At 48.0% G+C, this 19699-nt stretch overlaps 2 protein-coding genes across 6 annotated transcripts in view; one reads left to right on the top strand and one right to left on the bottom strand.

The window, feature by feature from the left end:
- Positions 1–19699, top strand: part of LOC129385575 (uncharacterized) — a 118853-nt gene that overhangs the window by 62031 nt on the left and 37123 nt on the right. The window lies entirely within an intron of this gene.
- Positions 1–19699, bottom strand: part of LOC129385574 (uncharacterized) — an 87020-nt gene that overhangs the window by 51903 nt on the left and 15418 nt on the right. For 4 of the 5 annotated variants that reach the window (XM_072289358.1, XM_072289356.1, XM_055072285.2 and 1 more), the window contains 2 exons: positions 13769–13858; positions 3657–3746 (listed from right to left, as the gene is read on the bottom strand). In XM_072289358.1, coding sequence (XP_072145459.1) covers positions 3657–3746; positions 13769–13858 — 180 coding nt within the window. Of the gene's footprint in view, positions 1–728; positions 982–3656; positions 3747–13768; positions 13859–19699 lie in introns of all 5 variants that reach the window. The other variant, XM_072289357.1, reaches the window with a different exon arrangement.

Raw genomic sequence — 19699 nt, 5'->3', positions numbered from 1 at the left:
TGAAAGCTTGCGGCGAAGAACGACGCCAGTCACTGCGGCTCGAGGAGATTTCACACAATATTGGAGCCCTCTCAACAATTCCAGATGTGCATAGGAGAGCTCTTAACTATGAGCGAATTAGTTGCACCACAAGTTGGGGTGGTGCGTGGGGTAATGACGGCAGGTGGGCTTAGCGCGAACATGTTAGAATTGTTTTGGTTGGTGTCTCCGCAGTTTGTCCTTTCGGGTCCTGCTAAAATATAATATGTTAGACATACCTTAAATCTCTGCAGTATGCATGTGCTCGACAATAACAGCCAGATGGAGGTTTCGGATACTGCGTCATGCCAGTTGTATCTGCATTTTAATTTATGCACTCTAAGGTTCGTGTAATGGAATAAAATCAGCCTGACTGTACAAATAATTATGGGCTACTGAATTATGGGCTACTGGAATCACAGAATTTAGAAATCTGCACTTCACGGAAGTACGAATGTCGTGTTTCCCTACATTGTCGACCGGGCTCCTTATACTTTCCGGACCGCGACTACATGTTGCTCGCCTTTTTCTCGGTTGCTCGCTCGAAGCAAACGAAGCAAATGCCAAAGCTTAACTGCGGCCCGTCTGTTTTCGTTCCCTTCATTTGTCGGGAGTCAACACTGTGCTTAAACTCTCAAAGTTTCGAGTAGTGCTCCAGTAGGGAGGATGTATCCTAATGTGCGTGTCGCCATAATGTAAGCATTTCTGACCTTGACGACATTGCCGGCCATGATCTGGGAATCTCGTTGCCAGCTCTCCGGCCAGAATCTCCGGCCTCGCACACTTCTACACGGTCCACGCTTCCCGGGTAGAAGAACCTGGCGGCAAAGTGCCTGTAGGCCAGGTCATGGCCGGGCACGGCACTTGCCGCTGCGGCCATCGTGCTGGCGGAGCCGGCCAGCGGCGACTCCTCGAGCGGCACGCAATACACGCACACTTTAGTCATTTGTCGCGGCCGCTTTCCTGCAAAGCGATCGAGAAAGAACACTATTAAAAGTACAGCCTCTAATACAAAACCAGTTTTGAGAGTGTCATTGCCTACGCGGTCTCGCCCTGAAGCACTTTTTCAAATAAAAAAAGCGTTAAGTTAGTGACCGATTACATATTTATCAGACATGGAGACGGACATGCGGAACATTTTGTAATGTATTGCGCTGGTACTGTGAAAAAAATTTAAAGTACAATAAAAATGAGAAGCATTCTAAAATTTTCTTCATGCCAAGGTTTCACTAAAGGATGGCAAACACTGCTGAGAAGTATTAAAATCTTTTTAACTGTCCATCCACATTTTCCGGTGCCATCAGTATTTCGCTGTCGTCTTGTTCGCCATTTACCCAGAATGCATGCCTACGTTCGGTGCAGCTTGTACATATGACTGAGGAAGACTTCTAAAAAATATCAAAGCTCCTTTCTGAAAGAAAGATGCTGGAACGCGAAGCTTAACCTCAATGCAAACTGAATCAAAGTCAAATTCTAGAGCCAAGGACCACGCAACGAACCCAAGAAATGCAGAGCAACCTGATGCTATCCACACGTAATTTGATTGCCTACTGAGGATTGTATGTTTCGAACGTTGAAGTTGAATGAAGACACATTTCGTTAAGTTGCACAGCCTTTATTTTAGATCATGTAACCGTTCATTACACGCACACACTCACATTGTCACGCACGACCCTACACTTGCACTCGCGTACGACAGCCTCTTCTTCTGTCATGCGCTGATACCGCGGCCTACCCATGGTGACGGCCGGGAATGTATTGCGTGACCCGCGTAATTCAATGCAGATGCATACAGTTTGTCTGGGTAGCGTGGCGTGCGACCATCTTTCTGTAAAAGAAAGGGCTTTGAATTTTTTTTCCAGATCTTAAGATGAGCCCATGTTCACGTGCGCTTGCTGTCTCCGATAAGTAGGAAGCTCAGTTCATCGGGCCAGGGGCGGTGTCATGCCTAGCAGAAGCAACTTGTGCTTCCAGTGAACTTTTTGCGCATGCGCTACTTTTCCCCAGCCTGTCACTTCGCGCCATTATCGGGCACTGGCCGGCCGGACAGTCGATGCAGGCGCCCTCGCAGATGTGCAAGTCGGCTGTCCGGCAGTGCATTTACAACGCTTACGGACGAATCAGTGAGACCTAGAAAGCTTCAGTTTTAATTAAATCGTTCTCGTGCGAAAAATGAGCAGGCAGACCTACATTTAGAACTTGGATCTGCTGTCTAGTTATGCTCACGCAGTTAGTCGTCCGTAAGCTTTTAACATACTTGCATCAATCACTTGATAGCGACATACCGGTCTATTTACAAGTTCCCAAACTCATTAGAGAAACCTTCCACCTTCTAAATCGATTTCTTTCTATGCGAACGTTTTTATCATGCCCCATTCTACTAGTTTATCAGCCGCCAAATGTGTCTCATTGAAAATGATCTGAAGTGTTTGTAGAACTAAATCACTTCTAGGGCGTACTTGACAATCAAGTATGCTAGCTCCTTTGACGATCCATTCTATTCTACACTGGTAGAGCAAGGAATGTCGGCTACAATCAACGTTTCTTCAAAGAAAATTCCCTTCGTGAGTACGGCAACTGCCCACACGTAGAGAAGTGCCGCTTCCAAGCGTTGGATTCAGCGACACTCCTGGTTCGTCCATTATTCACAATCATAGAAAATTGTATTTACACAGGACACCTCTGTACAGCGGAAAAGAAAACGAATGTGTGAAGAAACGGAAAAATATGAACAGAAAACAGAACTTTCACTGATCCTGAAAATGGACACTTATTTACCACATTCTTTTTCTGCGAAAACAAACAGAATATATTATTTAAATGATAAAAAGAAATTTTAACAGGAAACAGAACTTTTCCTGCAATGCGAAGCGTCCAACTCTCTGTAAAACCAAATTTCTCTTACTGTAAAAGAGAAAGAAACTCGTTAAAAACAGAATAATAAAAAATAGAAAAGAGATCTTTACAGAAATGGTGCGGCACGGCGATGCCATAAATTCTCTCTTTTTTAAAGGAAACATTTTTTGCAGTTTAACTTATCCTTACAAAATCCACCCTCCACGGCGAAGCACGCCGATAGTGGCGATTCATACGGCGCCGCCGATCACATTCGTCGACCTGCGCCACATGTTCTTACTATTCAATCATCTGAATGTAGCTGCAGTGACGCAGTGGTCGGAACTGGAAGTTCTACACGGAAACGTGAAAACCCTGTCCTGAGAATGCGCCCTTTTATTCTGTTCAGCCGCATGTGTACATGATGTCGTGTCGACTGACTGAAGAAAGTCGCTATGCCAAGGCACGTTTGCGAACCGTAGAATGCGTGCTACCACGAGAAGTGAGTGAAAGGGAACGAGAGGATTGAGCTGCTGCGTAGACGGGGGGCTGACTTGGCCAGCTGCCGATGACCGTAAAGTGCGAGCGAACGAGGCAAACGTCAATTCGAAGGTTAAACGATTCGCGCAATAAAATGCGTCCTTCTCGTGAAGACTAAGTTGTAACGAATCGGTGGTAAATGCAAAACCTGCCATTATTGTCGCTCTGTTTGATTCTCTCTCACTGCATGGAAACTTTGTGTCTGCTGTGTGGTTATACCGGACGTCATTGCCAAAGTTTGCGATAAAGAGGTGAACACATACGTTCTGGAGCCGGTGGCCGCGTGGTCTCCGGACCCTGGGCGGTAGCGGGAACCGGAGACGGGGCCGGGTATGTTGGTGGCCACCACGACGCTGCGGTATGAACAAAGACGTGAACGTAAAGGAAATTTAAGGAAATTTTCTCTACCAAAAAAGAGATTTTCTGTGAATGATGTATGACAGAATCCTGTTGAAAGTAAAAAAAAACGAAAGTTTTGGTCCTTCTCGGTCTCTATAGGCTTCAGATCGAGTTAAAACTGAAGTATAACCGTTTTAGGTTGTCGGGCACCTCCATAAAGAAGACTGAAATAAAAATGTAGAGTTTCTCCTTCTTTGCTTAGACGGCTTTTTTCTTTTCGGCATATACCGCGCACGACGCGTTGTTTGCGGTACTGGTTTCGTGGCCGGTGCCATAATCAAGATGGCTGCTGTACGAGTCGAGCTGTGTCGGCACTATTCCGTACCTGATTTCAAAAATCGGAAGAGCTGAGTGGTTTTCTTTTCAGGTACGTCACAAACAGTGCACGAGGAGTGTTTTGGCACGTATTTCCTGCCTGTTCATAACATAGAAGTGGACTACAACGTAGTCTGGAAAGAAAATCTAGGCGGAAGGTGACAAAGTTTAGCAACTGCGTTCTCCGACAAATCAGCGTACGTTGCGCTTTGTGAGATAACGTGAGATTTGGGTATTACATTTAGGTTCAGCCTTGTGCAGGCTTGCCGAATCCATTATTGCCTATTGCTTTTCGGAATATACTATCGAGGACAAATGAAATGGGAACAGCGGAGCGCGTGGCCGGTAATCCAATCAGCGCTACCTGCTGGCCGCGCTCAAGTCAGGCGGTGCGTGCGATAGTACGCGTCCCACTGCGATACGTTCGACCGCAGTTTCGTGAGCGCTAGTTTTGTCATACCGCCAGAACGGCGCGCCGCTGACGTTGCCATTCCACGCGGTGTTGCCTAAAGGCAGCCCGCACGTGGGAGACAAGCGTTTGCTTTGATCGCTATGAAGCGTGGCATTTTAACCACGTACTTATTTCTGCCACCATCGTCGCCTCGTTTTCACCGGTTCTTCAAGTGCCGGAAGGCAGCACTGCTCGCGCCATTCGATTTTATGTATAGTTTTAGGCGTATGCTTTCACAAGAGCCACATCTTAACGGGGCCGTGTTGCCGTGTCGGCGCTATTGTATATAATTGCAGGAACCAGTGTTCCCAAGGCCATTAGAACTCGCGCATGCCTGGTGTGTCTAAAGAAGACGGACTTCAGATTATTGGTGCTTACCGGTTGCCGACGCGTGGCCTTGCCAGCAATAAAGGCCGCCAGCTGTGAACTGTTAACCGGATACTGCAGGCATACCTGCAGGCATACCGTGACGAGCGACGGCTTGGAAATCTATCTCGTGGAAACAGCCGTCGAGCCACGACGGAGGACCGGGTTCTTCAAATTATGGCATGCGCAATTTAAGTAATTTTTCACGTCGAGGAAAATAGCGGACGAACTTGGTGCGGACGCTAGCTCAAAAACCGTACGAAGACAGTTGCACGAAGGAAACCTCCGAAATAGGTTGCCTGCCCAAAAACTTCTTTCCTCGCGATGAGACCAGCACCAGCGTATGTGCGGAACAAAAGACACCAGATACATTTGTAGTCTTGTGCGCCGAGATAATACCCTAATTACTTCCAACAAATTATCCTAACGTAAAATAGTTCCAGTTGCTTCCTAAGTCGAAATAAACAGACGAATCGCCCCTCATTATTAGGAATAGGGTGCCGTTTTTCCGTATCAGGTGTCTCCACCTGCAAGGCAACTGCTAACGCTACCCAATGCGCCTAACAATCTTCTTTCGCTAGGTGGAGCCACGTAACTTAGTGGCCGGTGCGCTGTCAGCGTCCGGGGAGCCCTTTCCAAGGATGGCCTAGGTCCACTCATCTGCCTAGAAGGCCACTTCACCGCCGAAGTGTATCGCAGGGTCTATGAGGACGATGGCGTTCCGTACTCTCTTGAAAGCCCCTTCTCAGATTTTACCTGCGACATGATCGCAGCCCCATACGCATGGCCCGATCAGTAAGGAAACTGACGGAAGAACTGGTCCTGATGCTCCTTGATTGGCCCACTCAGAGCCAACATGAACCTATGCAAGAATATCTGTGGCGCAACGAAAAAAGCCCTCTCCTGTCGACCGCTAGAGGGGCTTGCACGATGCACTGTGTAGAGTCAGCACTGTGGGAGCTGTTCAGCAAGAGTGGGAGCGCCTATACGGAGCTCCGATATAGCCATGCGGCGCTTTGAAAGCTTGCGGCGAAGAACGACGCCAGTCACTGCGGCTCGAGGAGATTTCACACAATATTGGAGCCCTCTCAACAATTCCAGATGTGCATAGGAGAGCTCTTAACTATGAGCGAATTAGTTGCACCACAAGTTCACTATTCATTTCATAAAAATCGTGAGAGAGTCTTCATTTGTAACTAAATGCGCTTCCTTTGTTGTTGCTGGCTTGCAGGAAGAGCGAGCTGACGCACTCACAAGCGAGACAGGGTCGTTATTATCACCGGCCTCAAAGAACTTTGATCAGCTCTTACGTGTGGATAAAGAGTCAGTGGCAGCTGAGCAAAAGAATGACGAGAGCTTGGCTAAATTACGTGACGCAGCTAAAGAAGGCATTGCTAGGCGCAACATGACGATACATGAGAGAGGAGGATTGTTGTATCGGCACTACAGAGATCGAAAGGGTAGGATTTTAGATCAGTTAGTCGTACCTACTAAGTATAGGGTTGAGTCTCTGTCATGGAAATGGGTGGTCCGGCCACCTAGGCATAAACAAATCAAAGGAAAGATTGCTTATGGAATACTACTGGCCTGGCTGTTTCAAAGACGTAGAAAACTTTGTAAGATCATGCGACGCCTGCCAGCGTTCTGGTAAACCAGGAGAGACATGGAAAGCTCCACTGAAGGTAGTGCCCTTAACAGAGCCTTTCAGACGACTTGTAATAGACACGGTAGGGCCTCTTTCAAAAACAAAATCGGGCTACAGGTACTTGTTTACCATGCTGTGTCCGGCTACCAAGTTTCCAGAAGCAATCCCTTTGAAAGAGCTCAGTTCCACCGAAGTAGTAGACGCGCTTTTGACAGTGTTTGCACGAGTTGGGTTTCCAGCAGAAATTCAGGCAGATCAAGGGTCAGTATTCACGAGCGCACTGACTTCCACATTCTTGCAAAAGTGCGGGGTAAGGTTAATACACAGTTCTGTCTATCACCCTCAGTCCAACAGTGTAGAGAGGTGGCATTCGGTGCTTAAGCGAGTTTTGCGTGCGCTCTGTTACGAGCATAAGGAGGACTGGGAGAACTGTCTGCCGGCAACTTTGTTTGCTTTGCGAACGGTTCCACATGAAGCGACAGGGTTCTCACCAGCAGAACTAGTGTATGGGAGGACACTCCATTCTCCACTGAGAATGTTAAGAGAGATGTGGGAGGAAAGAGGGGAGAGTCCAACAGTGGTTGAATACGTACTAAATTTACTGGAACGGCTAAGCGCAACCCAAGAACTAGTCGGAAAGAACATGGGAGTAGCTCAAAAGAACGCCAAATTCTATTACGACAAGAATGCGAGGCTTCGTACGTTTAACGCCGGAGACCAGGTAATGATCCTCAAACCTTCAAGAAAGAACAAGCTTGAAGTTCACTGGGACGGGCCCGTTAAAGTGTTGCACAAACTTTCAGATACTAACTATGCTCTGAAAACGCCCGGTCGCAGGAAGGAAGTGAGGATATTTCACTGTAATTTGATGAAGCCGTATGTAGAGCGGAGCGGAGTCGTTAACTATACCATCAAAGAGCCGGATGGCATTAGTACCAAGTTTAAGGAGTATAGGGCGACCTCCAACTCTGAAATCGGCCTAGAAGAAGTAGTCGAGCACTCGGTAAGCTCGCACGCTCTAAGACCCGAGCAGCTAGATGAGCTAAAAGAGGTGTTAGGGGAATATCTCGACAGATTCAGCGATCGGCCGGGTAGAACCGAACTGATAACGCATGAAATTGAGCTGACATCAACCGAACCAGTAAGATCAAAGCCTTACAGGGTGTCTCCAAGACAGAGAGAGATTATGGAGGCAGAGATACAGCGCATGCTAGAGTTGGGAGTTATTGAGCCCACTAAGAGTGACTACACGTCACCGCTAATACTGGTAGAAACCCCTAACAAGGACCCTCGTGCGTGTGTTGACTACAGGAAGTTAAATGCAATCACTAGGGATCAGCTGTACCTGATACTAACATTGAGGAACGAATTGAAAGAGTTAGTGCTGCTAAATACATTTCAACTATAGATCTCGTGCGGGGGTACTGGCAAGTTCCCCTTTCAGAAAGTGCCAGCCGCTATGCCGCATTCATCTCGCCTGTAGGCACTTTTCGCCCTCTCGCACTCAGCTTCGGGCTGAAGAACGCGCCGTTTAGCTTCTCTAAGTTAATGGATATTGTCCTAAAAGACTTGCAGGAGTTCGCCTTGCCCTATCTTGATGACGTGGCAATTTTTTCGGACAGCTGGGAACAACACGTATCGCACCTCAAACAGGTGTTCTCACGGTTGAGGGAAGCAGACTTGACGATGAAAGCGGAAAAGTGTAGGTTTGGTTTTTCGCAGGTTACTTATCTGGGCCATGTTGTCGGCCAGGGCATGAGACGGCCGGCGGAGCTGAAAATAGCTACGATTGGAGAATTTTCTCAGCCGCGCACGAAAACGGACCTTCGTTAATTTTTGGGACTTGTGGGGTACTATCAACGGTACATTCCGAATTACTCGCAAATGGCAAGTCCATTAACAGACGCCCTCCGAAAGGGAGCACCGAGTAACGTACACTGGGATAAGGACAAAGAGAACGCTTTCCAAAGTTTTAAAACGCTATTGGTTTGTCGCCCTGTGCTTCGCGCGCCAGACTACACAAAGGAATTCATAGTTCAATGCGACGCAAGCGACAGAGGTATGGGCGTGGTACTTAGTCAGGTCGGCGACGATAACGAGGAGCATCCTATCCTCTATGCCAGCCGTAAACTAAATGTAAGAGAGGAAGCCTACAGCGCTTCAGAGAAGCAATGTGCTTGTTTAGTTTGGGCCGCACAGAAGTTGTCGTGTTACTTGTACGGAGCGAAGTTCATCTTCGAGACCGACCACTGTCCTCTGACGTGGCTCAATCAAATGTCACACAAAAATGGTCGCTTGCTCCGATGGAGCCTCACTCTCCAAGAGTACAACTTCTCCGTTAGATATAAGAAGGGAAAGTTGCATAGCAATGCGGATGGTTTGAGCAGGCTAATTTGAATTCTGCGTTTGAGGGTCCCGCCTAAATTTTAGGGTTACTAGTGCTAATTTTATTAAGCGAAGAAGATCCCCTCTCATTTAGCAGGATTCCCTCCAGGATTGCTGAATTTGTCAGCAGGAATTTGCTTCAGAAATTGGCATAGCGAAATGCAGCATTTCTTGTTTCTGCACTTCTGTTGTTCTTTTTTTTTTTTAAGCCTAGCGAGTGTAAAGTGAGAGCCAATGCACGTCATCTCGGCGCAGAGCCGTGTTGTGGGGTTCATTTTGCAGTTGCCGGTCCTTGTTGGATGTTTTGGGGCAGTGACATCAATACACAAGTCGTCGCTGCGAGCCAAGACATCAATCCCCCCCTGACCACCTGCCGTTTTCTTCCTGCCTAGCGGTTGTCAGCGCTAGACAGTCGAGATTTTTCGGGCCATGGAGGCGCCGTTAAGAATGGCGAGCTGCAAGGAAAAATTGCCACCCAATTCCGACTGGGGGACAAGACGCGCATCCCCCACTCTCCGTCGCTGCAGCTAGGGCACGTTCGAAGAAGCGGGCTTTGTGCTGAAAACCGCCTCCATCCACCAGCCCCATCGCCGTTGTAACGAAACGGGTTCGACGGACGAACTATTGTGCCCGAGGTCCCCAGCGCGAACCTGATTTTGCTACGCGTGAGCAAGCCGCAGCGGGACAACGAGCTACCCAGAATGTCTCCGAGGTACCCGGAACGACTCCCCTCCGACGACGGCTCCAGACCTTCGCACCTGTGTGTTTGCGCGTGTGTGGGCGTAAACAATACTGCGGAACGGCGCCCCTCTGTCGTCGGCTCCAGACCTTGGAATGTGTCAGCCTTTGTGTGCGTAAACTGTTCTTCAGAACGGCGGCAAATTTACAATGAGTAAACGAACGCTCGCGTCACCTTGTCGCGGGAGGCGGCTAGTTTTGCGATGACGAAACGAACATTCGCTGCCTTGTATCGCCGGAGGACCGAGTATTTAAAAACGGCTGTTGGGCGGAGGCTCGACATACTTCTCTCGTGCAGTCAGGTTGGACTGACACACTTTCTCTTGAGCAGTCATGTTGGACTGACACTCTTTTTCTTAAGCAGTCATGTTAGACTGATTTAAATTCTGTAAATAAACCCATTTTCCTCGTTCTCGATGAGAAGCAGTTCTTCCCTTCATCAACGTCCTCAGCGTGTTTAAGTTGGGCGAAGGCATGGGCCAGCTACCTTCGAATTCATGCCGGACTCCAATCTTAGCAACGGATCTCGAGCGATGGGATTGAGCCCCCAATCCTGACAATGTGCGGAACAAAAAACACCAGATATATTTGTTGTCTTATGCTCCGAGAAAATACCCTAATTACTTCCAACAAATTATCCTAACGTAAAATAGTTCCAGTTGCTTCCTAAGTCGAAATAAGCAGACGAATCGCCCCTCATTATTTGGAATAGGGTGCCGTTTTTCCCTATCAGGTGTCTCCTCCTGCAAGGCATCTGCCAACGCTACCCAATGCACCTAACAATCTTATTTCGCTAGGTGGAGCCACGTAACTTAGTGACCGGTGCGCTGTCAGCTTCCGGGGACCCCTTCCCAAGGATGGCCTAGGTCTACTCATCCGCCTAGAAGGCCACTTCACCGCCGAAGTGTATCGCAGGGTCAATCAGGTCGATGGCGTTCCGTACACTCTCTAACGCACCTTCTCATATGGTCTCTTTTACGTGCGACATGATCGCAGCCCCATACGCATGGCCCGATCAGTCAGGAAACTGACGGAAGGAATGGTCCTGATGGTGCTTGATTGGCCCGCTCAGATCCAACACGAACCTATGCGAGAATATCTGGGGCGCAACGAAACAGGCTCTCTCCCACCGACCGCTAGAAGCGCTCGCAGGATGCGCTGTGGGGAGCTGTTCAGCAAGAGTGGGAGCGCCTATATGAAGCTCTGATATAGATATGCGGCGCTTTGAAAGCTTGCGGTGAAGAACGACGCCAGTCACTGCGGCTCGAGGAGATTTCACACATTATTGGAGCACTCTCAACAATTGCACATCTGCATAGGAGAGCTCGTAACTGTGAGCGAATTAGTTGCACCACAAGTTCACTATTCATTTCATAAATGTCATGAGAGAGTCTTCATTTGTAACTAAATGCGCTTCCTTTGTTGTTACTTTTCGCCTGCTGCAATTCTTGCAGCTGGAATCTACGCTAGATCAGCATCTTCTGCCATCATTCACACTTTTCATGGTGTTGCGGGCCCTTGAAGAAAGCTGTTTTAATCACGCGAAATGGTTGGGCGCTGGTCTTTCAAAAATTTTTTTCGAATACTTGAGAAACGGTTGGAAAGAGAATGTTGCTGGAATGCTCGTATTATCGAAGCGGACGTCTATAACGACACAATTGAGTGGCACGAGTAGTGCTGCCTTCCGACACTTGAAGCGCCGGTGAAAGCGAGGCGACGATGGTGGCAGAAATAAGTACGTGATTGAAAAGCCACGCTTCATAGCGATTAAAGCAAACGCTCGTCTCGCACGTGCCGGCTGCCTTTAGGCAACACCGCGTGGAATGGCAACGTCAGCGGCGCGCCGTTCTGGCGGTATGACAAAACTAGCGCACACGAAACTGCGGTCGAACGTATCGCAGTGGGACGCGTACTCTCGCACGCATCGCCCGACTTGAGCGCGGCCAGCAGGTGGCGCTGATTGGACAATCAGCCACGCGCTCCGCGGTTCGCGGTTCATCGGTCCACGATAGTACGTGTTGTTGCTGCGGCTGGGAGAAAAAAAAATATTTTGTCGCTCAGCTACGACGGTCACACCAATATCTGTCTTTACACAACAGTTGCTTCTTACATCAAAAAAGCATTCCCTTGTATCTCCTTTTTCGAAATCCGCACATCTCTCAAACGAACATTTCACAATACCTGCACGCCGTGACATAATGCACACCTACCATGATGCCTCAATTACACTGCGCACCAATCTTGATGTTATTGTGTGTCGCAAATGTCTGCATTAAAACATTCAGTGACTTATTCCTAACAAATTTACCGACCAGAACGGGGGAGTTCCGTAACTTGGACATCAGTGCCTATTATACACGAAGGTGTGCGTATTCTTTTAATTCACTTGCGTTGCTTTGAAAAGGTATGCATTCTTCCTGTTATTCCTAATCTATATATAGGCATGCGACACATTCAAAGGGAAAGCTTATCCATAGCTTGTTAAATTTACTTTTGAGCTCTTTTAACACCTGGTGGAAAAGCGATGCTGCTTGTTTTCTCAACGTGCGCATATGGAGTTCTACTAAACACCTGTTCTCATATTTATCTGTCCAGTGAAGCTTTGGTGCAAAATAAAAGGATACAAAAAGTGTTCTACAATGTCTCAAATTACAAGTTATTAATTATAGCCCCTTATAGAAGAAGAGTGGGCCATATTTACCAGCAGCACAAAAAAAAAGAGTAAATTAAAAACGGAGACACACACGAGCGATACGTGTGACCTTTGTATTTTTGCGCTACGTTGAACATATTCAGCTTTCAGCACAGAGCCCAGTTTTCATTTTGAGACCAGTTGCACATCTAGATTAAATTTGTTTTATATATATTATGATCATGTGACGCGCGATAATGAACTCAAACCTGAGATACGATCGGATGAAAATGGAGGCAAGAAGCCACAAACACTGGTAGAGCAAGGAATGTCGGCTACAATCAACGTTTCTTCAAAGAAAATTCCCTTCGTGAGTATACGGCAACTGCCCACACGTAGAGAAGTGCCGCTTCCAAGCGTTGGCTTCAGCGACACTCCTGGTTCGTCCATTATTCACAATCATAGAAAATTGTATTTACTCAGGACACTTCTGTACAGCGGAAAAGAAAACGAATGTGTGAAGAAACGGAAAAATATGAACAGAAAACAGAACTTTCACTGATCCTGAAAATGGACACTTATTTACCACATTCTTTTTCTGCGAAATCAAACAGAATATATTATTTAAATGATAAAAAAAAATTTAGCAGGAAACAGAACTTTTCCTGCAATGCGAAGCGTCTAACTCTCTGTAAAACCAAATTTCTCTTACTGTAAACGAGAAAGAAACTGGTCAAAAACAGAATAATAAAAAATAGAAAGGAGATCTTTACAGAAATGGTGCGGCACGGCGATGCCATAAATTCTCTTTTTTTAAAGGAAACATTTTTTGCAGTTTAACTTATTCTTACAAAATCCACCCTCCTCGGCGAAGCACGCCAATAGTGGCGATTCATACGGCGCCGCCGATCACATTCGTCGACCTGCGCCACATGTTCTTACTATTCCATCATCTGAATGTAGCTGCAGTGACGCAGTGGTCGGAACTGGAAGTTCTACACGGAAACGTGAAAACCCTGTCCTGAGAATGCGCCCTTTTATTCTGTTCAGCCGCATGTGTACATGATGTCGTGTCGACTGACTGAAGAAAGTCGCTATGCCAAGGCACGTTTGCGAACCGTAGAATGCGTGCTACCACGAGAAGTGAGTGAAAGGGAACGAGAGGATTGAGCTGCTGCGTAGACGGGGGACTGACTTGGCCTGCTGCCGATGACCGTAAAGTGCGAGCGAACGAGGCAAACGTCAATTCGAAGGTTAAACGATTCGCGCAATAAAATGCGTCCTTCTCGTGAAGACTAAGTTGCAACGAATCGGTGGTAAATGCAAAACCTGCCATTATTGTCGCTCTGTTTGATTCTCTCTCACTGCATGGAAACTTTGTGTCTGCTGTGTGGTTATACCGGACGTCATTGCCAAAGTTTGCGATAAAGAGGTGAACACATACGTTCTCGAGCCGGTGGCCGCGTGGTCTCCGGACCCTGGGCGGTAGCGGGAACCGGAGACGGGGCCGGGTATGTTGGTGGCCACCACGACGCTGCGGTATGAAGAAAGACGTGAACGTAAAGGAAATTTAAGGAAATTTTCTCTACCAAAAAAGAGATTTTCTGTGAATGATGTATGACAGAATCCTGTTGAAAGTAAAAAAAAAACGGAAGTTTTGGTCCTTCTCGGTCTCTATAGGCTTCAGATCGAGTTAAAACTGAAGTATAACCGTTTTAGGTTGTCGGGCACCTCCATAAAGAAGACTGAAATAAAAATGTAGAGTTTCTCCTTCTTTGCTTAGACGGCTTTTTTCTTTTCGGCATATACCGCGCACGACGCGTTGTTTGCGGTACTGGTTTCGTGGCCGGTGCCATAATCAAGATGGCTGCTGTACGAGTCGAGCTGTGTCGGCACTATTCCGTTCCTGATTTCAAAAATCGGAAGAGCTGAGTGGTTTTCTTTTCAGGTACGTCACAAACAGTGCACGAGGAGTGTTTTGGCACGTATTTCCTGCCTGTTCATAACATAGAAGTGGACTACAACGTAGTCTGGAAAGAAAATCTAGGCGGAAGGTGACAAAGTTTAGCAACTGCGTTCTCCGACAAATCAGCGTACGTTGCGCTTTGTGAGATAACGTGAGATTTGGGTATTACATTTAGGTTCAGCCTTGTGCAGGCTTGCCGAATCCATTATTGCCTATTCTTCCTTTTCGAAATATACTATCGCGGACAAGTGAAATGGAAACAGCGGAGCGCGTGGCCGGTGGTCCAATCAGCGCGACCTGCTGGCCGCGCTCAAGTCAGGCGGTGCGTGCGATAGTACGCGTCCCACTGCGATACGTTCGACCGCAGTTTCGTGTGCGCTGCTTTTGTCATACCACCAGAACGGCGCGCCGCTGACGTTGCCATTCCACGCGGTGTTGCCTAAAGGCAGCCCGCACGCGCGAGACGAGCGTTTGCTTTGATCGCTATGAAGCGTGGCTTTTCAATCACGCACTTATTTCTGCCACCATCGTCGCCTCGCTTTCACCGGCGCTTCAAGTGCCGGAAGGCAGCACGGCTCGCGCCATTCGATTGTATTGTTTCAGGCGTCCGCTTTAACAAGAGCCACATCTCAACGGCGCCGTGTTGCCGTGTCGGCGCTATTGTATATAACTGCAGGAACCAGTGTTCCGAAAGCCATTAGAACTCGCACATGCCTGGTGTGTCTAAAGAAGACGGACTTCAGATTACTGGTGCTTACCGGTACAATGTGCCGACGAGTGGCCTTGCCAGCCATAAAGGCCGCCAGCTGTGAACTGTTAATCAGATACTGCAGGCATACCGTGACGAGCGACGGCTTGGTAATCTATCTCGTGGACACAGACGTCGAGCCACGACGGAGGACCAGGTTCTTCAAATTATGGCATGCGCAACCTAAGTCTAATTTTTCACATCGAGGAAAATAGCGGACGAACTTGGTGCGGACGCTAGCTCAAAAACCGTAAGAAGACAGTTGCACGAAGGAAACCTCCGAAATATGTTGCCTGCCCAAAAACTTCTGCTCTCGGTGGGAAACAGGCGCGAACGGCTTTTATTTGCTGAAGAGCATCTGTCGTGGACGGCTACGGACTGGAGTTACGTCATGTTGACAGACCAATGCGCATTTTCCTCGCGATGAGACCAGCACCAGCGTATGTTGTTAAGAATGGCGAGCCGCAAGGAAAAATTGCCACCCAATTACGACTGGGGGACAAGACGCGCATCCCCCACTCTCCGTCGCTGCAGCTAGGCGGCGTTCAAAGAAGCGGGCTTTGTGCTGAAAACCGCCTCCATCCACCAGCCCCATCGCCGTTGTGACGAAACGGGTTCGACGGACGAACTATTGTGCCCGAGGTCCCCAGCGCCGACCTGATTTGCTAACGCGTGAGCAAGCCGCAGCGGGACAACGAGCTACCCAGAATGTCTCCGAGGTAACCGGAACGACTCCCCTCCGACGACGGCTCCAGACCTTCGCACCTGTGTGTTTGCGTGTGTGTGGGCGTAAACGATACTGCGGAACGGCGCCCCTCTGTCGTCGGCTCCAGACCTTGGAATGTGTGTGCCTTTGTGTGCGTAAACTGTTCTTCGGAACGTGCAGTCAGGTCGGACTGACACACTTTCTCTTGAGCAGTCATGTTGGACTGACACTCTTTTTCTTAAGCAGTCATGTTAGACTGATTTAAATTCTGTAAATAAACCTATTTTCCTCGTTCTCGATGAGAAGCAGTTCTTCCCTTCATCAACGTCCTCAGCGTGTTTAAGTTGGAAGACGGCATGGGCCAGCTACCTTCGAATTCATGCCGGACTCCAATCTTGGCAACGGATCTCGAGCGATGGGATTGAGCCCCCAATCCTGACAACTGGCTGACAGCGGTGGGATGGACTTTGCGACGTGGTGCTGTGACTGCGGCGAGTGCTTGGTTCTTGCTTTGACTCTCTAGGCTTCATTTTGTGGTTATTCTGTTTACAACTGTAGGGAAGCTAGATTGTTGTGTGTTAGCTAGGTTGTGTTTTCCTAGCTAGATTTAGAGAGCTGAATCAAGGCAGTAAAGCAGCAATCATGGAGTTAAGGACACTGCTGAGAGACGAATTGTTGATTGTTGGTGAGGAACTGGGCCTAGATGTACGCGAGGAAATGCTAAAATCGGAATTATTGCATATCATTTCCGAACAGGCCAGTGAGGAAGAAATTGAACTGGGGTTGGAACTTCTCAAAAAGAGAGAGAGAAACGGGAAAGAGAAAGAGAAGAACGGGAAAGGGAAAGAGAAGAACGGGAAAGAGAAGAACGGAACAGGGAGAGAGAGGTACGCGATAAAGATCGCGAGTTAACAAAAATGCAACTTGAACTTGAAAGCAAACGTTTGGAGTTGTCTCAAGGAAGTGAAGGCGCTCTGGGACGATTAAGTGAGGCAGAATCGTACCGCATGGACAGGCTATTAAAGCCATTTGAGGTCGGGACCGACATAGGCTTGTTCCTAAGCAATTTTGAAAGGACTTGCGAGAAGATGAACTTCGGCCCGGGTACATGGCCACAGCGGTTGCTGTCTATGTTGCCGTGTGAGGCGGCGGGAGTAATCGCCAGACTGAGTGCACAGGATGCATATGATTATGCAAAAGTGGCTAGTCTCCTGAAGAAATACCGCCTTTCAGCCGAAGCTTTTCGGCAAAGGTTTAAGAGCACAGGCAAGAAAGATAGCGAGGGATATCCGGAGTTTGCATATAGCTTAAAGGCCAACCTAGTCGAGTGGCTTAAAAGCGCGGAAGCGTACGACCGCAGAGACATGATCATTGAATGCATGTGTCTAGAACAGTTTTACAAAACCATCCCCCAAGCTGTGAAACTGTGGGTGCAAGACAGAGGTAATGTAAACACTGTGGAAAGGGCGGCTGAATTAGCCGAAGAGTACGCAACCCGTAGAAAGTTGAACGCCGAGGAGGGAAACTGGGACGGTCGAAATGGACCGCGGAAACCATTTCCGTTCAAAAATGGTGCGCAGGCTAGACGATCGGAGCCTGTAGACATGGCGGAAAAGCCCGCAGAAAAGAGCGAGGAGAAACTTAACGGAGAAACCGCACAAAAAGAACAGAAAAGAAAATTCGAATCTTTTAGACCAATGCGCTGTTACAAATGCCACAAACTGGGACATATAGGTGTAAACTGCGAGAAGTCTAGCGTAGTTTTCTCCTACGTGGAGGAAAAAGATGAGAATATGGAACTTTTAAGTCCATATCTTCACGACCTGCATGTTAATGGAAAACCATGCCGAGTGCTAAGAGACAATGCCGCCACGATGGACATTGTCCATCCATCTTACGTGACGGTAGATGACTTCACCGGAGAAGTAGCATGGATAAAACAGGTTGTAGAAGAACACAGCGTGTGTCTGCCCATGGCCAAAGTCAAAATCAATGGACCATTCGACGAGCTAGAGACTGAGGCTGCAGTTTCCAAATTTTTGTCACTGCAGTATCCTTACATCTTTTCGAATCGTTCGAATCAGTTACTGTGTGACAAAGGGCTCAAACTGGGAGAGGGCATAGTACAAGCATTGACCCGAGGCCAAGCTCGTAAGATCGCGGCGCTTTCGGCTGAAAATGCTCGAGCTCCTCCAGCGGAAGCAGAAAAGGGGATAACTGCAATACCCGAATCCGAGCTAGGCCCGAGGGACAAAAGAACAGTTGAGGAGAGCCTGCCAACTGACCAGCTCAATGAGAGCGTAGCACTAGAGTGTCAGGGTTCTGGCTTGCAGGAAGAGCGAGCTGACGCACTCACAAGCGAGACAGGGTCGTTATTATCACCGGCCTCAAAGAACTTTGATCAGCTCTTACGTGTGGATAAAGAGTCACTGGCAGCTGAGCAAAAGAATGATGAGAGCTTGGCTAAATTACGTGACACAGCTAAAGAAGGCATTGCTAGGCGCAACGTGACGATACATGAGAGAGGAGGATTGTTGTATCGGCACTACAGAGATCGAAAGGGTAGGATTTTAGATCAGTTAGTCGTACCTACTAAGTATAGGGAGGACCTTTTGAGTCTCTGTCATGGAAATGGGTGGTCCGGCCACCTAGGCATAAACAAATCAAAGGAAAGATTGCTTATGGAATACTACTGGCCTGGCTGTTTCAAAGACGTAGAAAACTTTGTAAGATCATGCGACGCCTGCCAGCGTTCTGGTAAACCAGGAGAGACATGGAAAGCTCCACTGAAGGTAGTGCCCTTAATAACAGAGCCTTTCAGACGACTTGTAATAGACACGGTAGGGCCTCTTTCAAAAACAAAATCGGGCTACAGGTACTTGTTTACCATGCTGTGTCCGGCTACCAAGTTTCCAGAAGCAATCCCTTTGAAAAAGAGCTCAGTTCCACCGAAGTAGTAGACGCGCTTTTGACAGTGTTTGCACGAGTTGGGTTTCCAGCAGAAATTCAGGCAGATCAAGGGTCAGTATTCACGAGCGCACTGACTTCCACATTCTTGCAAAAGTGCGGGGTAAGGTTAATACACAGTTCTGTCTATCACCCTCAGTCCAACAGTGTAGAGAGGTGGCATTCAGTGCTTAAGCGAGTTTTGCGTGCGCTCTGTTACGAGCATAAGGAGGACTGGGAGAACTGTCTGCCGGCAACTTTGTTTGCTTTGCGAACGGTTCCACATGAAGCGACAGGGTTCTCACCAGCAGAACTAGTGTATGGGAGGACACTCCATTCTCCACTGAGAATGTTAAGAGAGATGTGGGAGGAAAGAGGGGAGAGTCCAACAGTGGTTGAATACGTACTAAATTTACTGGAACGGCTAAGCGCAACCCAAGAACTAGTCGGAAAGAACATGGGAGTAGCTCAAAAGAACGCCAAATTCTATTACGACAAGAATGCGAGGCTTCGTACGTTTAACGCCGGAGACCAGGTAATGATCCTCAAACCTTCAAGAAAGAACAAGCTTGAAGTTCACTGGGACGGGCCCGTTAAAGTGTTGCACAAACTTTCAGATACTAACTATGCTCTGAAAACGCCCGGTCGCAGGAAGGAAGTGAGGATATTTCACTGTAATTTGATGAAGCCGTATGTAGAGCGGAGCGGAGTCGTTAACTATACCATCAAAGAGCCGGATGGCATTAGTACCAAGTTTAAGGAGTATAGGGCGACCTCCAACTCTGAAATCGGCCTAGAAGAAGTAGTCGAGCACTCGGTAAGCTCGCACGCTCTAAGACCCGAGCAGCTAGATGAGCTAAAAGAGGTGTTAGGGGAATATCTCGACAGATTCAGCGATCGGCCGGGTAGAACCGAACTGATAACGCATGAAATTGAGATGACATCAACCGAACCAGTAAGATCAAAGCCTTACAGGGTGTCTCCAAGACAGAGAGAGATTATGGAGGCA

This window comes from Dermacentor andersoni, chromosome 7, assembly GCF_023375885.2.
Source record: "Dermacentor andersoni chromosome 7, qqDerAnde1_hic_scaffold, whole genome shotgun sequence".
In the NCBI taxonomy this organism is placed as follows: domain Eukaryota; kingdom Metazoa; phylum Arthropoda; class Arachnida; order Ixodida; family Ixodidae; genus Dermacentor; species Dermacentor andersoni.
This window is presented reverse-complemented; position numbering and strand designations above follow the sequence as displayed.